This window comes from Lissotriton helveticus, chromosome 2_1 (genome assembly GCF_964261635.1).
Source record: "Lissotriton helveticus chromosome 2_1, aLisHel1.1, whole genome shotgun sequence".
NCBI lineage: Eukaryota > Metazoa > Chordata > Amphibia > Caudata > Salamandridae > Lissotriton > Lissotriton helveticus.
The window spans coordinates 434,120,227-434,138,365 of NC_136059.1; the positions used below are offsets into that span (position 1 = coordinate 434,120,227).

The 18,139-nt window shown below is 39.5% G+C and overlaps 1 protein-coding gene across 1 annotated transcript in view; it reads left to right on the top strand.

Moving 5' to 3' along the window:
- The window catches only part of ITGA2 (integrin subunit alpha 2), a 683,385-nt gene that overhangs the window by 405,737 nt on the left and 259,509 nt on the right, over nt 1–18,139 (top strand). Inside the window, exons 12-15 of the mRNA XM_078675061.1 lie at nt 1,210–1,355; nt 2,532–2,675; nt 6,787–6,990; nt 13,400–13,530. Coding sequence (XP_078531187.1) covers nt 1,210–1,355; nt 2,532–2,675; nt 6,787–6,990; nt 13,400–13,530 — 625 coding nt within the window. The remainder of the gene's footprint in view (nt 1–1,209; nt 1,356–2,531; nt 2,676–6,786; nt 6,991–13,399; nt 13,531–18,139) is intronic.

Genomic DNA, 18,139 nt, shown 5'->3' on the forward strand with positions numbered 1-18,139 from the left:
CCCAGTGTCAAATAACATGCTTTTAGTGTTTGTTTATATGGTCGTAGTGGCACAATATGTATGGATTACATCTTCCTTGATGTTTTATATGTACTTTACGTTGTGTTTTGGTTTTAAATTTTCATAGAGCCAATAAATAAATATCAATTACAAATTTAAAAGGCAGAAGAGGTGCTGTGAGACTGATTGAGAGTTTGGCGGATGGGTACTCTATCACAAACATGTATGCCTAATTGCAAGAGCAGTAGGGTACAATGATAGAGTGCCCATCAATGAAGCTCTAAATCAGTACCTAGGATCACTTTTGGAAATTCACCCATATTGAAACTGCTGCAGTGATTTAAACGCATGCATTTTGAAAGCATTAGTGCAGCAGCAGAATTACTCTCAGCACGTGGTAATACGCGGCTATCGTTAAGGTTCTGTTAAGAGTAATAGGCGAAACACTTAATTTATGCTATTTCCTTGAAGAGGAATCATACCTAAGCATTAGCGTTCTTACTTGCCATTAAAATGGTCAACAGCTAAGCCAACACCAATACATCTATACTAAGAATGTCTCAGAATGTAAGAGAGAATTTCAGGAAGCATTTTCGCTTTCTTTAAATGTAATGACGTCTGTCGTTACAGTTCTTTGTTCAAAAATGCATATGTCAAATTGTGGTTTTTCCAGAGAGGATTTCACTTAGATCCCACCCTTCCTTCCTTCTTCGTGACATGAGCTTGCCTACGCTTGTAAATCTCCCTAGAAGGTAATCCAAGAGCTTGCTCAGCAATGGAGATTTGTTTTCTAGCTCCTCTCATTTAGGCTGATGGGAGTTATTGTTCTAATTATGCTTGGATCATAACATCAACAAGAAATACCCATTGCTACACGTCAGTTAACGTTTTATTGATGTGAAGACACGTTTAATATATTTGCACTGTTTACTCTGTGAGTACCTGGAAAGTATTTGGTTTATCGATTATTCTAGTGGTAAAAATTAAATGTTGACTTTGACATAATGCTTTCTGGCATTGTTGGTAACATTAGAAATCTGCATTTTCAGAGAAGTGTTGAAAATGCCTATGTAAGACTAATGTTTTGATGTCTATTATAATTTATTTGTCTAATTTTGATAAATACATATGTTCAAGCTTCCTTCTTGCTACATTTATCCTCTATACACGCAATAACGTATTTGTTCTTCATATTTCTGTATATTCTAGGCTATTCTGTAGCAGTACTTGCCACCGAGAAAACGCTCAACTATGTAGCTGGTGCACCTAGATCTAACTATACAGGTCAAGTGGTGGTTTACAATGTGAATACCCAGGGAAATGTGACCGTCATTCAGGTTCAAAGAGGAGAGCAGGTAAATACCACTCCATAAGCTTACTTAAGGCAGTAGTGGCAAAAGTCCCACTTTCATATTTTTATATATTATGTCATTTTTGCCAGGTGTGAAATAAGGGAAGTTTCTAGGGGATGTTTCAGTGCAAAGATGCAGCCCTTTTTCTTTGTGAAACCTTTGGATACCGCCAGCCTGAGTTCATGGCCCAATTCCAAATTTATTTGCATGTGCATGCTGAACTTATTTCGCCCAATGGCTTGATTTACAGAAGCAAAAAATTCACAAAAGGGGGAGTTTCACTCTGTGAATCTGTTAATTGAAGCATATTATACGAATATATTGTGAAATGTCAACCGAGTAAATCTACTCACAGGGCAGGGAGTTGACGTTCCAAGGGGAGCATGCCATGGAAAGATTGGGGGCACTCAATTAGTTGTGAGTTGTACAGCTGACTCTGCTTTCACAGAAAGAAATGTTTGGCAAACTCTTTTCAGGAGTTCTCCTGAGAATCTCTGACTGCCACGGACTTAAGCCTGCTACAAGTCTTCAGGAGTACTCTTAGGATATTTGTTTATAGTATTAGTGGCATCCTGTGTTCAGCGCTCATTTGCTGTTCTGTACTGCTCACGGACAGTTTGAGTGTCCAAGTAGATTTTTTATCCTGGTATGACGTTTTAATTGTGATACTAATATCAGTATAGGGGGTGATGTATGATGGTTTGTGGTCAAACAACGTTTTTTTTAAATGATATGTAGATGTGGGAGCATTACTGATAAAGAAACACTGGATCAGCTGGAGGGTAAACTCTCCAGCTGGATACTGGAATATGAGCTGGAAACAGCACAACTCTGAAAAAGGGAGGACTGGTTGCCATTCCCTTGTTCCAAGCTGTCCTGTCTGCAGCTCCTGCACTGTCCCAGATAATTTATTAATTGAATGTATGCACCTTAAAAACTGGCAATGCCTTAAAAACACACTAGCGGATCTGTTCAGAACCATCCCATGTGTTTATATAACAGCCCTGGCTGTTTTTAGGGGATGTGCTAGTCTTACATCACGAGTCACAGTATTTCTAGGAAGCCTCAATGCTCTTTGTTAAAGGAAAGGTGGCCTCATGTCTCCCATCTTGTTCAATACTTGAGACGATGCATTAGTAGAGACAATTGTAACAGTGAGACTGTTTGTAATTGTTTCAGGTGGGCTCCTACTTCGGAAGCGTAATTTGCTCAGTCGATGTTAACAGAGATGCAGTGACCGATGTGCTACTAGTCGGTGCTCCAATGTTCATGAACGGGCTAAAGAAGGAAGAGGGTCGAGTCTATCTATTTTCTGTCACTAAGGTACAGTATATTTGATGTGCTTATATTCCAAAAGGTCTAACACAATTCTGACTCTCCTATTATTCTAAAATGCATATGTCTTAACAATTGAAAGCCAATAGGCAGAATACCAGTCTGATGACTGAGCATCCTACAGTCAAATACAGACACCTGTCAATTGTACATCTTCTTACCTTTGACCCCATACAGTGCTCCACTGCCTTTTGGCTAGGTTTGCGCTGTGCAAAAACCTCATAGATACATACATACAAACATACATCATCACTGTCCTATCCATGTTGAATAATGGCATATTTGTCCATGTTAAAGTACTAGAGTTCTTTGTAATAGCAATGGCGTGTGGTCCTTATTTATCCAATGCTGTTAGATACAGGATCCCTATTTATGAGGGCTCATTGCAGCATACCTGCCTGAACGATACATGTTCTAATTGTAACGTGTTAAATCTTGAGGCAAAAGCCTATATCAAGATGAGGCCAGTTTAAAATATTTTCAATAAAATTGGTAGTTTAAAAAAATATATATTTAATAAAATTTTAACTGTTAGTAATGGACCACATTATTAACATGTGAACTGTACCAGGTATATTAATTGGTACATTCACACTCCCAATATAATATTTAAAAAAACGATTTGGAGAAATAAAAGACAATACATAAATAATTCAAGAGGTTAATTAATATCCACATAATTTTATACTTCCCAAGACATTTGAGCCTACGATACATTACCCTCTAAATAGATTCCTGTAGGTTTCATCTGACCAGAGGCCCTTACTTATGAATACATTCATCACAAACGACATATTCTGAATGTTCCTTGTTACTGCAGATGAGTGACTGCACTTAGAAGATAGCATGTAATTTAATTGCTTGTTCACATGAATGTGTATTGTGTATTGTTAAGAGTTAACTCGGAACATTGGCTAGATCCACATTGTTTCCCTGTGAACCTAGTGTAATTTAAGCCTGGATGACATGTAGGACTGAAATGTAGGTTTGACACCTTTTATGGAATAGGCTTGATGGAGAAGAGGAATTTTCAGTGGTCTTTATAAGATATTGTATAGAGCATAAACACGGTAGAAGTACAGTCCTGATCAAGGGGACTTTTAGAAAAATGAAGGCCACCTAAGAGTATCCTTCATGGATATATTCAACAAGAAACTTGAACTCTCTACCTTTAGGGCCAACATGACACCTTAGAAGTTGTTTTGCTATAACCCTGACAATGATCGGTGAGTAAAGATTGTATTCACTCATCAATATCTTCCAAACAAAATTCACAAAACTAATTGTTACTAATAATTAAATTGGAAAGATGTTCAGCTTCACAAAATCAAATTCAATCTTTTCAATATTGTGGCGTATTTTGCATGTAAAAATGGTCAAACACATCTTAGTTTATCATAAGGACAACGAGTAATTATTCAATCCAGTTCTCAAATCTCAGTGTGCTTTAGCACTTGGTTAATAGGTTATCAAGGGAAAATTAATTATACTATATAACAACAGCCCGCATGACCATCTCAAAACTGGAGACAATTGGCACTTGTGTGCCACGATCATAGGGGCATATTACCAACGATTAGCGATATTTATCGCTAACAATGCTTAGCAACAAATTTTTTAACGCTAAGCATCGCCGGATATTATCGCAGAGATAACTTGCTATTAGCAAGGTTTATCTCAGAAGTGATAAAAATCCTGCCAAATGAGAGATTATCGCTGGAAAACCAACGATAATCTCTCGAAGTTTGGCGTTAGCTTGATGATAGGGGCTCCCAAACTTAGCCATGATATCCACCTTCCATAGGATATCATGGCTAAGTCAGGAAAATACCAGGTGTAAAAAAAACAGTGCTAACAGCGGTTAGCGCTGCTTTTTTTATCACTAACAGGGTTAGCGAAATCCTTGATAATAGGAGAAATGTCGCTTAACAACATTTCTCCTATTATTTTTCACTGGAACGCCCCTTTGCATCTCATTAGAGATGCAAGGGGAAGCGTAGAGAAAAAGGGTGCTAACATGCGAATTTGCGTGTTAGCACACTGTTGCTGATAGGGAGATAATTTTATCTCCGCTTTCTTAGCTTTTAAAGCCAGAAAAGCGGAGATAAACCCCTTGATAATATGCCCCATAGATTGTAAACCTTGCAAGTGAATTTGGGGCTGAATAAAAGCCTATTCGTTATTTGTTTACCTTTGCTTTTGCCATTACAAAGAAACAAATGGCCAGCTCCTTCATATGTCAGCTGAACCCACATCTAGCACAGCAGCAGTACAGACCTCCCGGGAGCAGACGGTTTCAGTATCATTAACAAAGGCAACGTCTCCCAATTTCGGATTCTCCCAAGCAGCTATTTGTGCAATCTGTGTTCGCATAAATTGCAGCATCATTATTTGGCTCACTTGGTCTTGGGAAGCAGTTTCCTATCACTGAGAGCTCCGGAGAGTGTGGTTCTCTGGTATTTCTGTTCTTAGGACAGCAATTATATCCACACTTTCAAAGATATAGGATTTGGGGCATATTATCAAGAACGGGCGTTACATTATCGCCGCTTTTATCATCAGGAAACTGCCGATAAAGCGGCGATAATGTGCTTGATAATATGCTCTATGAATTCCAATCGAAGCCCATGTTAGATGTGAAGACATTATCGCCGCTTTTATCAGCAGGAAACTGCCGATAATGCGGCGATAATGTGCTTGATAATATGCTCTATGAATTCCAATCGAAGCCCATGTTAGATGTCTTCTCATCCTGCCGATAAAAGCGGCGATAATGTCTTCATCGGCAGTTTCCTGCTGATAAAAGCGGCGATAATGTAACGCCCGTTCTTGATAATATGCCCCTTGGTCTTTTACATTTCGTGCTTTTTATAAAACGCTTGTTCATTCTGCCGCTTTCGCTCTGTGCATGAGCCTGCGCAGACATCTGGCCTTTTGCAATGCCCTGTTTAAGTGGCAGGAAGGATAAGAGGTGTGCTGCCTGACTGTCAAGAGGAAGACAGTTCATTCATAAATAATACATCTAAACTTCTAGCTTCCATTTGCCTACAATTTATTTTGATTTTTTTCACTCTTGAATCTGACAGATAACTTCCTTGTAATCAATTCAAGTGGTCCCTACTGATTCCACTGAAAAGTTAATTAATTTATTCATTATACGAAAATTCCATTTTTAAAAAGTGGCTCAAATTGAGAATGGAAGGGAATTTTGTGATCCGTCTTGTGTACTGATAGGTCTGTTCAGAAAATGCCGAATCATAGTTTGTTGACATTTGAAGTACCTTATTAATATGACAGAAGCAAATCGCGGCCCACTACGATTGGCTACAGTTACAGGCATGTTGGTCTGCTGGGGTCAGTAGAGGACCATATCTGTGATTGCTATTAAATAAAGCAATCTTTTTATTTTTAATGCAGCCTGTTTCCTAAAAGGAAAAGAGGCCACATTTAAAAAAAAGAAAAAAGACAAGTCCAATAAAGCTTTCTTGGATTAGTCAGTAATTTACTGTACCTCTTACTACTCCCAAAACAGGTTTTTGTCAACATTCTCAGAGGAGAAGGGGCCCTCTGGTGACCCCTTCTCATTTCTAAATGGCTTACAAACAATTTTGGATTTGGTGGTAAAATAATAGTGTTTTGCTACCGATTTTCGATTGCAAAACATTAGTACATCTCTTAAGGAACCAGTATTTGGACAAAACGCCCTTACCACACCCCTTCCAAATAATAATTCCTAAATGTTTTCTTTACCCTTAAATTGATTGAGAGGGTTTGCAGTTGTTAAAACGGTTTCTAAATCAGGCTCCTCAGCCTCTGCCCCGGAACAGTTAAATGTTATGATTTCTACTTGTGGGAACCGTATTCAGTTGGGAAAAATAATGTTGTTTGTTAATTGTTTATTCACTTTAAGTATTGGTAGGTTTCTATGATAGACCTGTATGTGTTGTCTCTAGTTGGTCTTCGCTCTTGTGTGATGTCACACGAAAAGTGCAGGAAGTCCTCCAACCATCTTGCCTAGGTCAATGTTCTAAGCGTTGTTTGACAAAGTTGATATCTTTTTTTAGCATCCTTGACTGTTTGTTTGTTTTGTTTTGTAAAGGGAATTTTGGATCAGCATGAGGTCCTTGAAGGTCCAGAGAGTTTGGAGAACATTCGGTTCGGATCTGCCATTGCAGAGCTCTCAGATGTTGATTTGGATGGCTTCAATGATGTCATAGTAGGAGCACCTTTAGAGGACCAAAATAGTGGTGCTGTCTACGTTTACAACGGGCATAAAAGAACGATAAGGAACAAATATTCACAGGTAAGAATTAGTGTTGTCTTCTAATTTTAGGTGTCTGGTCTAAATGTGTATTCATACATTTCTACTACCATCAAACTTTGGCTTCAATTTAAGGATGCATTTTTTTAATATTAGTCAATTAGAGATATTTCGGTGACTTGAACAAGCATACTTCTCATGCTTGAGTTTTTCAAAATCTCACTAGACAGTTTAAATGCAATTTTGAAATTTACAATAAATGCCACAGCATATTGTTGAATTCAATGATGAAACAGAATTATTATTGCTACTTTTTCCACTCTGGCATCAAAGTATGGAATTATTAGCTTTTATAATGGGAAAAACAATAAATATATCAAACTGATAGATATCGCTTTTAAATCAAAATTTTTATTTTTGTTACCAAGATTACAGGTCAATAATTGGAGAGTTAAGATTGACTGTACAGGTCAAGTAACAATCATTTCACATTAGCATTTTTTCATTTTCGAAAAGACTTTATTTTGGTCAACATGACCTCAAAAGTGCAATCACAAAATATAACAATTGCATTTAAAATTTACAACAATAGCGATAATAAGCATGTTTGATAAAAAAGTTTCTATACAACACACTTAAAAAGAGAGATACACGTCAAATTAATTTATCATTAGAGAGTGCAAAAAGCAAAGGTTAGTTCATGGCAGTCTATAATGCTCCATGCTCGAGAGGTGCAAATTACTTAATAAATAAATAAATTACTTAAAAACTTTTACCTGACGGGCATACTAAAAAGGATGACCTATAATTTATCTTTCTACATACATGTTACCTGGGAATCAAAATTCTCTATACTAAGGGCTAGGTCCAACGACAATCTTAAATTATTCTAATAGAAAGCAAGGCCTGATTTTAAAACTGACAGGCTTGGATACTATAATTGTTGTCCAGCTACTAATTGATTAATATATTGGAGTAATTCATATCCGTCAGGGAAGAGACCCTATGGCTCCTCACTCACGCTTTCAAGTATGTTCGGCGCGTGCACCACATAGAAAATAGGAACCCAGCGACTGAGTACACTATCGGGATACTAGTGTCATACTTCAGTATCCTGAAAGCCTCAGAACAACATCTAGTTCCTAGGTTCCTACAGATCTGGATCAGCCATCGTTTCCTTACCTTTTGGTAGGCAGGGCAGATAAACAAAACATGCACTATTGTCTCTTCAGTACAATCACACTCCTGGCAGTTTACACTTTGCGTATCCCCTCATTTATAAGTAAAACATCGAAGAGGGAGGGTCCCATACCTAAACTGGAGGTATAGCTTTTTAGCCGTTGCTGGTTTAATTTCGTCTAGAACTGGCTCAAAGCTAAGCCTATCTTTAATTTCTAGAAAAGCTATAATTAATCTACCTGTTCGGGGGCAGCCGTGAAGTTGAGATAGTTTGTGCTCCTCGTAGTATGCCTTCAATAATTTCCTGGGTTGGACGGCACAAGCGGACTCTGGATGATCCCAAAGCTCGTCCATCACAAGACGAGCTAGCCAGTGTTTAATATGGGAAAACCACGGGATTTTGGCAGCCTCTCGCAGTTTCAATATTTCCATTAATTCCTCCCTGTATGGTAGAAGTTCGGGGGTAACCCAGAGGCCACGCCAGTAGAGTAAAGGTTACAAATTTGTTATATCCGCAATAGTCATAAGGCCAAAATCTAATCGTAAAGGAATAAGCAGAGTACTCTGTGGGAGATTTACTAGCTGTCTGAGGAAACTATTCTCTACTTGGATAAGATTCCCTTGGCTTACATGCCCCCAGAGTTCTGCACCATATAGTGCCCCTCCCCGAGCTAGTACTTTATAAATTTCAATGGCCGGGTTCAATAATTTCTGGCTAGATTTACAAAAGACCTTCATGATGCCTCCTGTGGAATGCGTTCATTTAAGAGTTGATTTTTTAACTTGAGCCCCACACTTCATTGTTTCTGCAATTGGTATCCCTAAATAATCGATTGAGGTAACTCTTTCAAGGGGTTTGCCATTAAATGTAGGGTTAGATCTTGTACTTTTGGGGCAATTAAACGCCATAAATTTAGTTTTCTGTAGATTAATTTCCAGACCTCTTTGGCTGCAGAAAAGTTCAAATTTATTGAGAACCCTCTGGATCCCCATAGGGGATTTTGATACCAACAAGGTATCGTCCGCAAACATCATTGCGGATATGGGGCGGGAGGCTAATTTATGGGCATCAAAATCTTTTTCTGTTGAAAAAAATTCTATTAAACCATTGATATAAAGACTGAACAAAGTGGGGGCAAGCACGCAGCCCTGGCGTACTCCGCACTTAATTGGTATCGGTACAGTAAAATTCCCATTCTTACCGTTCCTAATTTGCGCAAAGTTTTCCTCATGTAGCAACTTAATAAGGTGAATTAAGTATGTAGTGGCCCCCATCTCATAGAGGACTTTCTAGAGTTTATCCCTAGGGACCAAATCGAAGGCTGACCGGAGGTTTCACAGTAGCAAATCCATCAGTCTTGTCGACTGGCATATGTGGTAATGAAACAAAGACCATGTCTCGTTAATACGTCTTGATCATTTACACATTTGAGAGAAAAGAGTGAGGCTTTCTGTAGCAATGCAAAAATATTTAGAAAACTTATTATGCTAACTAAGGCATTGTGTCAAGCCCCCAGCACATGATCAGTTTTACAGAACAGTCTTAGCTTCACTGACTGCCATAAGAATAGACAAGGCGGTCCCTTGTCATCTCTTGGGCGCAACCTTTGTGTACTTCAAATCAAGCTGCAGAACTGAGAAAGTCTAACAATATAACCACAGGGAAACAGAATTAAAATGCAATTAATTAAAAATAAAAACAGACCAAATAAACAATAGTAAGCACACACATTACATGGGTGACAGATATAAAGAGAGTTTTATATAATATGTCCTTGCTAAATATTGGAATAGCAGATCATTGAGTATTAGGAAAGTGTTTGTAAAACTAGAAAGGTAAAAGTATTTGCACATATATCTGCAGATGGGTGTAGAGATTTTAGCTACACTTTTCAGTGTTTGCAAGAATGTGGACTGTCCTGACCAAAAATTTGATACATGAAGTGAACGTGGAAATAGTTGTGATCCACCAACTTCACCTCAGTCTGTTTCTAAAAAACAATTTTAAGAACCAGAGTGTCTTGAGTTTAGGAATTCATTTAGCTGCCAATAAGAATAAAGATCAATAATGTTAAACTGTCAGATAACTATCTGTAGACTTTGCAAGGAGCAAAACCCAAGGGGTAAGATGCCAAACAACAATCATTTAGCAAAACAATACTGCCCCTTCACAATCAAGCACAATATTGTTGCCAGTACAAGGAGGTGCTTAAAAGGCAAGTAGAATGTCATAAAAAACAATGTGATGCAACTGAATTTCAGGCATCAAAGTTCAGGCAGTTAAAGGTTACATGGGAGAGAAGGTATTATAAAGTATGGGAAGCCAAAATTCACAAGCTATGTAATGGTGTATTGTACACCAGTAGGAAAAATGTTGAACTTCGGAAAGTTTGAAGGTATAAACTCGTGGCTTCCGAGACTTATCAGGATACCGGCGTTCTAGATCATCAAAGTTCGGCTGACTCAATAAGTGTGAATTGTTGACCGTATAAGTACATACCAACAGCTTGTTCAATATGCAGTGCAGCAATCTCGCTATGAATGAGTGTAACAGAGCATTTTACTGAAGCTACATTTTTTTCTTTTCTTTAAGTACACTTCAGTTAACAGATGTTAGATGAAGTACACATTATTGTTTCTGTTGTTTGGAATGAGCTGTTTCCTTCTAGAGGTGCAATTGTATTCTGGATATATTGATAGAGGTACAGATTACAGATGAACAGACTGACATTAATCATAGTTTCCTAGCTAAGGTCTATCCAATTGCACCGTGCAAGCCTACCATTTACTCAATTCCTATGGGTCCACTGGGTGAATGTTGACAGTTGAGGTGTATCCAGAAATCTTAGAAAATTAACCCTGGCTATCTTGACTTCACCTGCATAAACGTTGTTTTTTTATGAGGTGCTGTAATATGGAAAAGTTATTAGGTTTGTGTAAGAAATCGCGTTGTTGGTTGACTGGGGTCTGAGCCGTGGTCAAGCAGCAATACCGTACCTTGTCAGTGTAAGACATAAATAAACCACAAATTATCCTGTGCCCCACCCCCTGCCAGCTTGGCACAGAGCAGTCAGACTTAATTCAGAGGCAACGTGGAAAGTATTTGTGTAACACTTCAAACAGTAATAAAGTGAAAACCACAACACACAAAGGATCCCACACCAAGCTTTTTCAAATAAATAAAACAAGCCAAAATGAAAAACATCCAATTAGTAGAAAATAGTGCTAAAAAGTACAAAGCACCAGCTCTGGAATCTGGTTGCGTCAGACTGGGACAAAGTCACAAGTTCAGTCCGACCACAGTGGAGCCCAGGACGGCTACCAGGTCCCAGTTAGGCCCGCTGAACAAATTCTTTGAAATCCTGGTTTGTGGAGTGTTGCGAGGATCAACGTTGAAAATGCTTCGAGCAGCAGCCTTAACTGAGGTCTTGGGTCATTGTTGAGGATGCTGTCAGTGAGTTCTTGCAATGCAAAGTCTGGCATCAGGGATGCATCATGTGGCGATGCGGCGGTTTCGAGGAGCTGTGAGGCTGCAATGCGGATTCCGTCTTTGAGGCTGCCTTCAACAAGGGATGTAATGGCCTGTGCTGAGGACGCATCATCCAGTGGCAGTTCCCCAGAGGCATTGGGCTGTGAAGGCAATGCAGGTCTTTACGATGGGTCTCATCCACGCAACAGGGGTAATATACTAGTTCTGCTTGAGGTTGGGCTGTGCAGCAGAGGAGATGCGTCGGTTCCATAAGGTCCACAGAGGCTGGCAGAGCATCTTAGGCCCACTTCAAAAAGCTCCAAGACGGCGTGCCATCCTTTGGTGGGGTAGACTCACACATGGCAGAGTCCAGGTGCTGAGATTGAGGTTCTTGGAGCTATCTGTCCTTGATGCTCAAGTCAGGAGGCCAGATAACTAGCCGTAGGAGTCACTTTGGGGTCCTGGATTAAACATATGCAGGTGCAGCCCTTTTCACACAGGGACGATGGCAGCAGGCAGCAGGTCAATGACAGCACAGCAGGATAGCAGTCCTTTAAAGCAGCAGCACAGTAGAGTGACAGTCCTTTCAGCAGCAGTGCAGTCTTTCTTCCTGGCAGAATATCCACAGGTCCAAAAGAGTGCTAAAGAGTTGGTGTCTGAAGTCCAATATTTATACCCAGTTGTGCCTTTGAAGAGGAGAGAAACTTCTTTAGGCATACATTTGAAGTGCACAGGTGCCTTGCTTTCCTTGCCCTGGCTTCAGACTAACTGCAGGGGGTTTGCAGCTCTTTGTGTGGAGGAAGGACACAGCCTATTCAAAAGCAAGTGGCACTGTGCCCATTTCCTCCCTCTCATTCTGCCAGTGATGGCCCATCCAGGTACACCTGAGTTCCCTATTGTGTGTGGCTGTCTAGGAGGTATACTCAAAGACAAACTGTTAACGTAACACACTCATGTGACCCAGACACAAGGTGTAGACACTAAATGGCTAGGACAGGAAAACAAGGAAACATCCTAAAAGTGGCATTTTTCAAAATTGTAATTTAAAATCCGACTTCACCATAAGTTAGGATTTTTCATTACAATTCAAAAGACACCAAACATAAATAGGTTATCGGTTTCCATTTGTAAGTTACAGCTTATTAAATGCAATAAAGTAACCCCAATGTTATACTATGGGAAAGGTGGTTCTTGCAGGAGTGAAAAACAAATTTAAGAGTTTTACACTACTAGAACATGGACAACTTAAAAGTGCCTGCCCTACCTTTTAAATACTTTGCACCCTGCCTTCAGGGTTGTGCTAGGCCTACCCTAGGGGTTACTTGTATGTATTAAAAAGGATGGTTTGGGGCTGGCAAAAGGTTATTTTAACATGTCAAAATTGCAGTTTAAAACTGCACAAACACAGGCTGCAATAGCAAGACTGAGACATGTTTAAAGTGCTACTTAAGTGGGTGGCACAATCAGTGCTGCAGGGCCACTAGTAGTATTTAATATATATGCCCTGGGAAGAGGTAGTGCTACTTTACTAGAGGCTTATAGATAAATTAAATGTGCCAATTGGGTATAAGCCAATCCTCCCATGTTTCAAGGGGAGAGCACAAACATTTTAGCACTGATTAGCAGTGGTAGAGCATGCAGAATCCTAACTCCAGCAAAAACGATGTCAGCAAACAGTAGGGTTGAAGGCAAAAAGTTAGGGGGTAAACCACACCAAGGATTCTAGATATAACAGGTTGCTATTAGTTAATGTAGTGAGGATGTTTGAGACAAAAAGTAATTTCTCTTGTTCCTCTCATTTAGAGAATATCCGGATCCACACTCAATCAAGGTCTGCAGTTCTTTGGCAGATCACTGGATGGCTACAGAGATTTAAACGATGATTTGATTACCGATGTATCAGTTGGTGCCTATGGAAAAGTTGTTCAACTATGGTGAGACCACGCTTCTTCTATTGTGCAATTCATTTTAAAGTTTCATGTCAAAGTAAAACTTTTTTATACTTTCATTTATATTTATACAGAAAATGATCACGTTAACATCCGGAAGGTTCAAGTTAGTATCTTACCCTATCAACATACTTCTGTAACCTTATATTGCTCAAGCCTACTAATCCACAGAATTTAGTAGGACACTAATACATTTGCCTGGAGGCAGGAAGAAATTATAAAGTCTCAAGATACATTAAAGCCAGCACAAAATTGTCGCTGTTTCACAAACTCTGAAAAGCCTCCTCGATTAGTAGTTCATCGGAGATAGTTCCAAAGTTGAATATGACACTCATTTCTAAGCTTCTGTCTCCTACAGTAGGTCAAGCTATTCAATCTTTCAATGTTTCTGATTTATATATTGAGCAACTATAATTTATGCTAGTTAACATTCTAAATAAACAATGCACTTATGCCCAAACAATCTTAACTATACCATTTTCTGCTTACATTCCGTTATAGTGATACATATACTAATGAAAAGTGGTTATTGAACATAAAACATAAAGTAAAGAATATAAAGTACATTTTAATAGTTTATAAATAATAATTAGATATATTGGCAACATCATCACTGAACCATTTTTGTATCCCAGGACCACATCTACACAAAAACGTCCCTAAAAAAACAGAAATACAAGTTTGGGCCTATTAAATGTAAAGAAATATTAAACTGGGTATTTTAATAAAAAGAATTTAGGATCAAGGTAGTTTTTTCTATTTCTGCAGTGACCCTAAACTAAGAATGGAAATAGAAAAAGAGCTCAGAGAATGGGTTGCATAAAGACAAGAAGGAATAGTTAGAGGAAAAAACAATTAAAAAGTAAGAATAAGAGTAAATAGAGAGTTGGTAGACGGGAGGTACACAGCCGTGGTTGGTAGTGAAGTACCTGCCGGGGAGGTGACGTGGGGAAGGGGATGGGCAGGGTGGGGGTTAGTTATGTATGGATAATGGAGGTTTGCAGGTAAGTAAACATTTAAATAAATCAAACGAATTTCGTTGCGTGCACTGCATTACATTTGGAGATGCAGTGCGCGCAACCAAGTTTGTTTGATTTATTTAAATGTTTACTGACCTGCAATCCTTCATTATCCATACATTACTAACCCCCACCCTGCCCATCCCCCTCCCCACGTCACCGCCCCGGCAGGTACTCCCCTACCGACTGCGGCTGGAGGTACAAAGACGCAGTCATGAAGAAACTTAGACGGATTGGGAACAGGAGTTGTCCCCCGACACTGAACAGAAGAATTGTAATAAAAACTTCATATATATTAGGAGGATAGAGTTACAAGTAGGGGGCAGTGAAAACGTATGATGAAGGTGGGGTCAGGAATTACAGCTGAAGGAAAATGTGTTGGTTTTTTATTGGAAAACATCTAAAAATGATAATGTGAATCAAGAACGGCATTGTTATAGTGAGTAAGCAGAGACCAAAAAGAGGGAGAGTGAAATAAATCTTGTGATCCTCGAGTAAAAATAACTTGTTCAAAATATTTTGAGAGAAAAGATATTCTTAGATGGCTTAGATGGCTTAGTAAGCTTGATAAAAGCCATTAAGCTTGCAATTTTGGAAGGAGGTTCAACAGAAATATTTCACGAGAACCTGTGTTGAATGCATTGCTAGGCACTAGTGGTAGAATGAAGTCAGTCCAATTCTAGTCTGGGAGAGGAGAGGTAAAGAGTCAGTGGGAAGTGACGGTGTGGTGTAGTGTGGACAGTAGAAACAGTAAGAAAGAGGGGAGTGAAAAGTACTTAGTGAAGAGACAAGCTGGAGAAATATGGAACAAGAGATGGGACAGAGGAGAATGGAGTAGAGAAAGACAGAGAGACTGCTCGGCAAGATAAATGAAGGCAGGACAGGTGTATAGGGAGAAGAATGATGGGCGGTATGGAGAAACAGCCATCTATTGAGAAGTGATCAGAGAGATGGTAAGTAGGTGAAGATAGGAAAAGAGGGACTGGTAGAAACTGCAAAAACATGAGAGAGACAGACAGACAGAGGGAGAAGTGGGGAAAGAGGCAGGCTTATGTCCTACATTGTAGACAAGAGAGCGTGCTGCTTTCTATTGTCTAAATTGGCATCTCTAAGTAACTCGCACCACCATTTTAAACAGTGGGTATCCTTTTGTCGGCGGAGCAAAGGAAGCATGAAGATATATATAGAGAACGTGCGTGTGTGTGTGTATGTGTGTGTGAGTATGTGTGTACTCACGACACATTATTCATGATGAAACTGCCAATTATTGTTTTTTTACTTCAGACTGAATCAGTGAGGGTAAAGAAACACATTCATTATTATAATAGTTTCCCATTTTCTGATTATTGCATCTCGTGGTTGACTCTTTGTGCAATAAAGTATTAGAAGCATACATGTGGTTCAGAGCTCTACAAAATACACCAAAACAGTCTAAAACTATGTTGTTTGTCTTCTGTTGTCCTAACATGACATGACTTGACATGGCTACATCATGTCTGCCCTGACAGCCCTCCAATGGGCGGAGCTCCAACTTACCTGTATCGATCTAAATTGTTTATTGCTCATCTTCCTACCACAAGCACAAAGTCTGCAAGTCATAACTTACTGTCATTCAAGATGACTCAATAAAAGAAATTCACACGATGGCACTTTCCATAGCAAAGCTCTCGCCTACTCTTAATCTCTGTCTTTATGACTGGGATATGGTTTTTCCAACTTCAGGAAATCAATTAAAAAGGTCATCCCTTGAAGTAAACCTATGGCTAGCCCCACCCCTTTACTGACTATTTTCTCCTTCTTTACTCAAGCCTGTCACTTAGAAGCCTAAGGATGACTTTCAGCCTGCATATTCTTTACTAAGGCTTTGCAATCTTTTTATCAGTGTATGTGGTTGATGGATCTCTTCAGATGAGAATATTACTCCAGCAGGCATTCCATTAGCTAGACAGTCATCTAATCCAAAACACTCTGAGGCCAAACCAAGTTGGTTGGCAGTGCTTTACAAAACCTCCAAATAAATAGGAAAGAGGCAAACCTAAATAACACTGTTGTACTGATGCCAACTAATTACAGTAGACTGCTAGGGAGCACTTTCTAGTCGATGAAGTAGAGTACAGCTGAGAGATATAATACAATTATTATGCAGGAAATGCTTTTGTCCAAGGAAATGAATAGTATGGAGAGAAGCGGAGACTAGTAGGGAAGAGACACTGATGGGGAAGAGGGAGTAGGTAGTGGAGCATTTTATGTGATCTCTCCTTCATTCCATTCATTCATTTCAGCTATCTAAATCTTGAGTATAGCAGAGGGAAGAGGAGGGACGGGTCACGGGAGACAGAAAGACAGGCAGAGGAAGAAGCATGAATTTACAGAGCGATGGGGAAGAGTCAATGCTCTGGTGCAAGCTAATTAGAACCCTTGGAGTGCACTCTACAAATGGTACGATGAGTCGTACCTTTAATTTATTTCAATGTTTTTTGTTTGTTCTGTCCTGCTTCATCAATTGGAAAATGTTATCTGTGAACTATTTATTGCTCTGCATGAGATTAGTCTTGCAGGGCAACAGTATACAACGCATGTTACTTTCTTTTTGAAATGTACGAGTTCTCTCCAAATAGTGGTCCTATGAGTCCAGGAGTAGTTGTGTGAAGTCCGCAGATTAGGATTTGAATACCTTTGTGGAAAGTGTTTTTCGGGGAAAGAGATTCACTTTTAATGAACAAGATACTTAAACTGTGCTCTGTCTAGGACTGCCGCTCAGAGCTGATTAGGTGGAGGGCAGGAACTGAGGAAAACTGTAGGTTGAAACAATGTCCTCCTAAGTGAGTTGGGTCATTGGCCAATTGTGAGAAGCCAAGATGGCCTATTTTTTAAATGCTGTTTTGTATGTCTGTAAGTATAAGGTATTTCTATAGCGCAAGCCTAGTCAAAAGGCATTGTACAAGGTGAAAGACAGTTTTGACAGTATCAGTTGCAAAGTGCATCCACCCAGATATTTAGTAGCAGCCATACTATGTCAACCTGTGGCATAGTGCCTGAAATGGCACACTTGGCTTGTAGTGAAATGCACATTGGCATAGCAAGAGTGCAATGGGGCATCCTAAAAATAAGGAAGTTATCTAGATGTGCCATTAACCAAAAAACAAATTATACTACTTACTTCCCAAAAACCATGTCTCCCTCCTCTTCCCATCATTGTCTCTTCCCTACTAGTCTCTGCTTCTCTCCATAACATACTCAAGTTTAAGATAGCAGAATTTAATGAATGGAATGAAGGAGAGATCAGTTAAATTGCTCCACTGTCTACTCCCTGTTCCTGGGAATCTTCAATGGTTGTTCATACCTTTGGGGGTCGATTCCGATCTGGTAAAAAGCGCTCCGAATTGCCGTTCGGAGCGTTTTTCCCCGTACGATTCGTACCCATAAGCGTCCCTGTACGAACGATGAAGTACGATCCGTACCAGGAGCCGTACTCCGTACGAGTCGTACAAGACACCGTACGACTCTAATCTCCGTACGACTCACCCTCGGAACCCGCTGTACGCGACATCTGTACGGTTCGTGGCCGATTATTC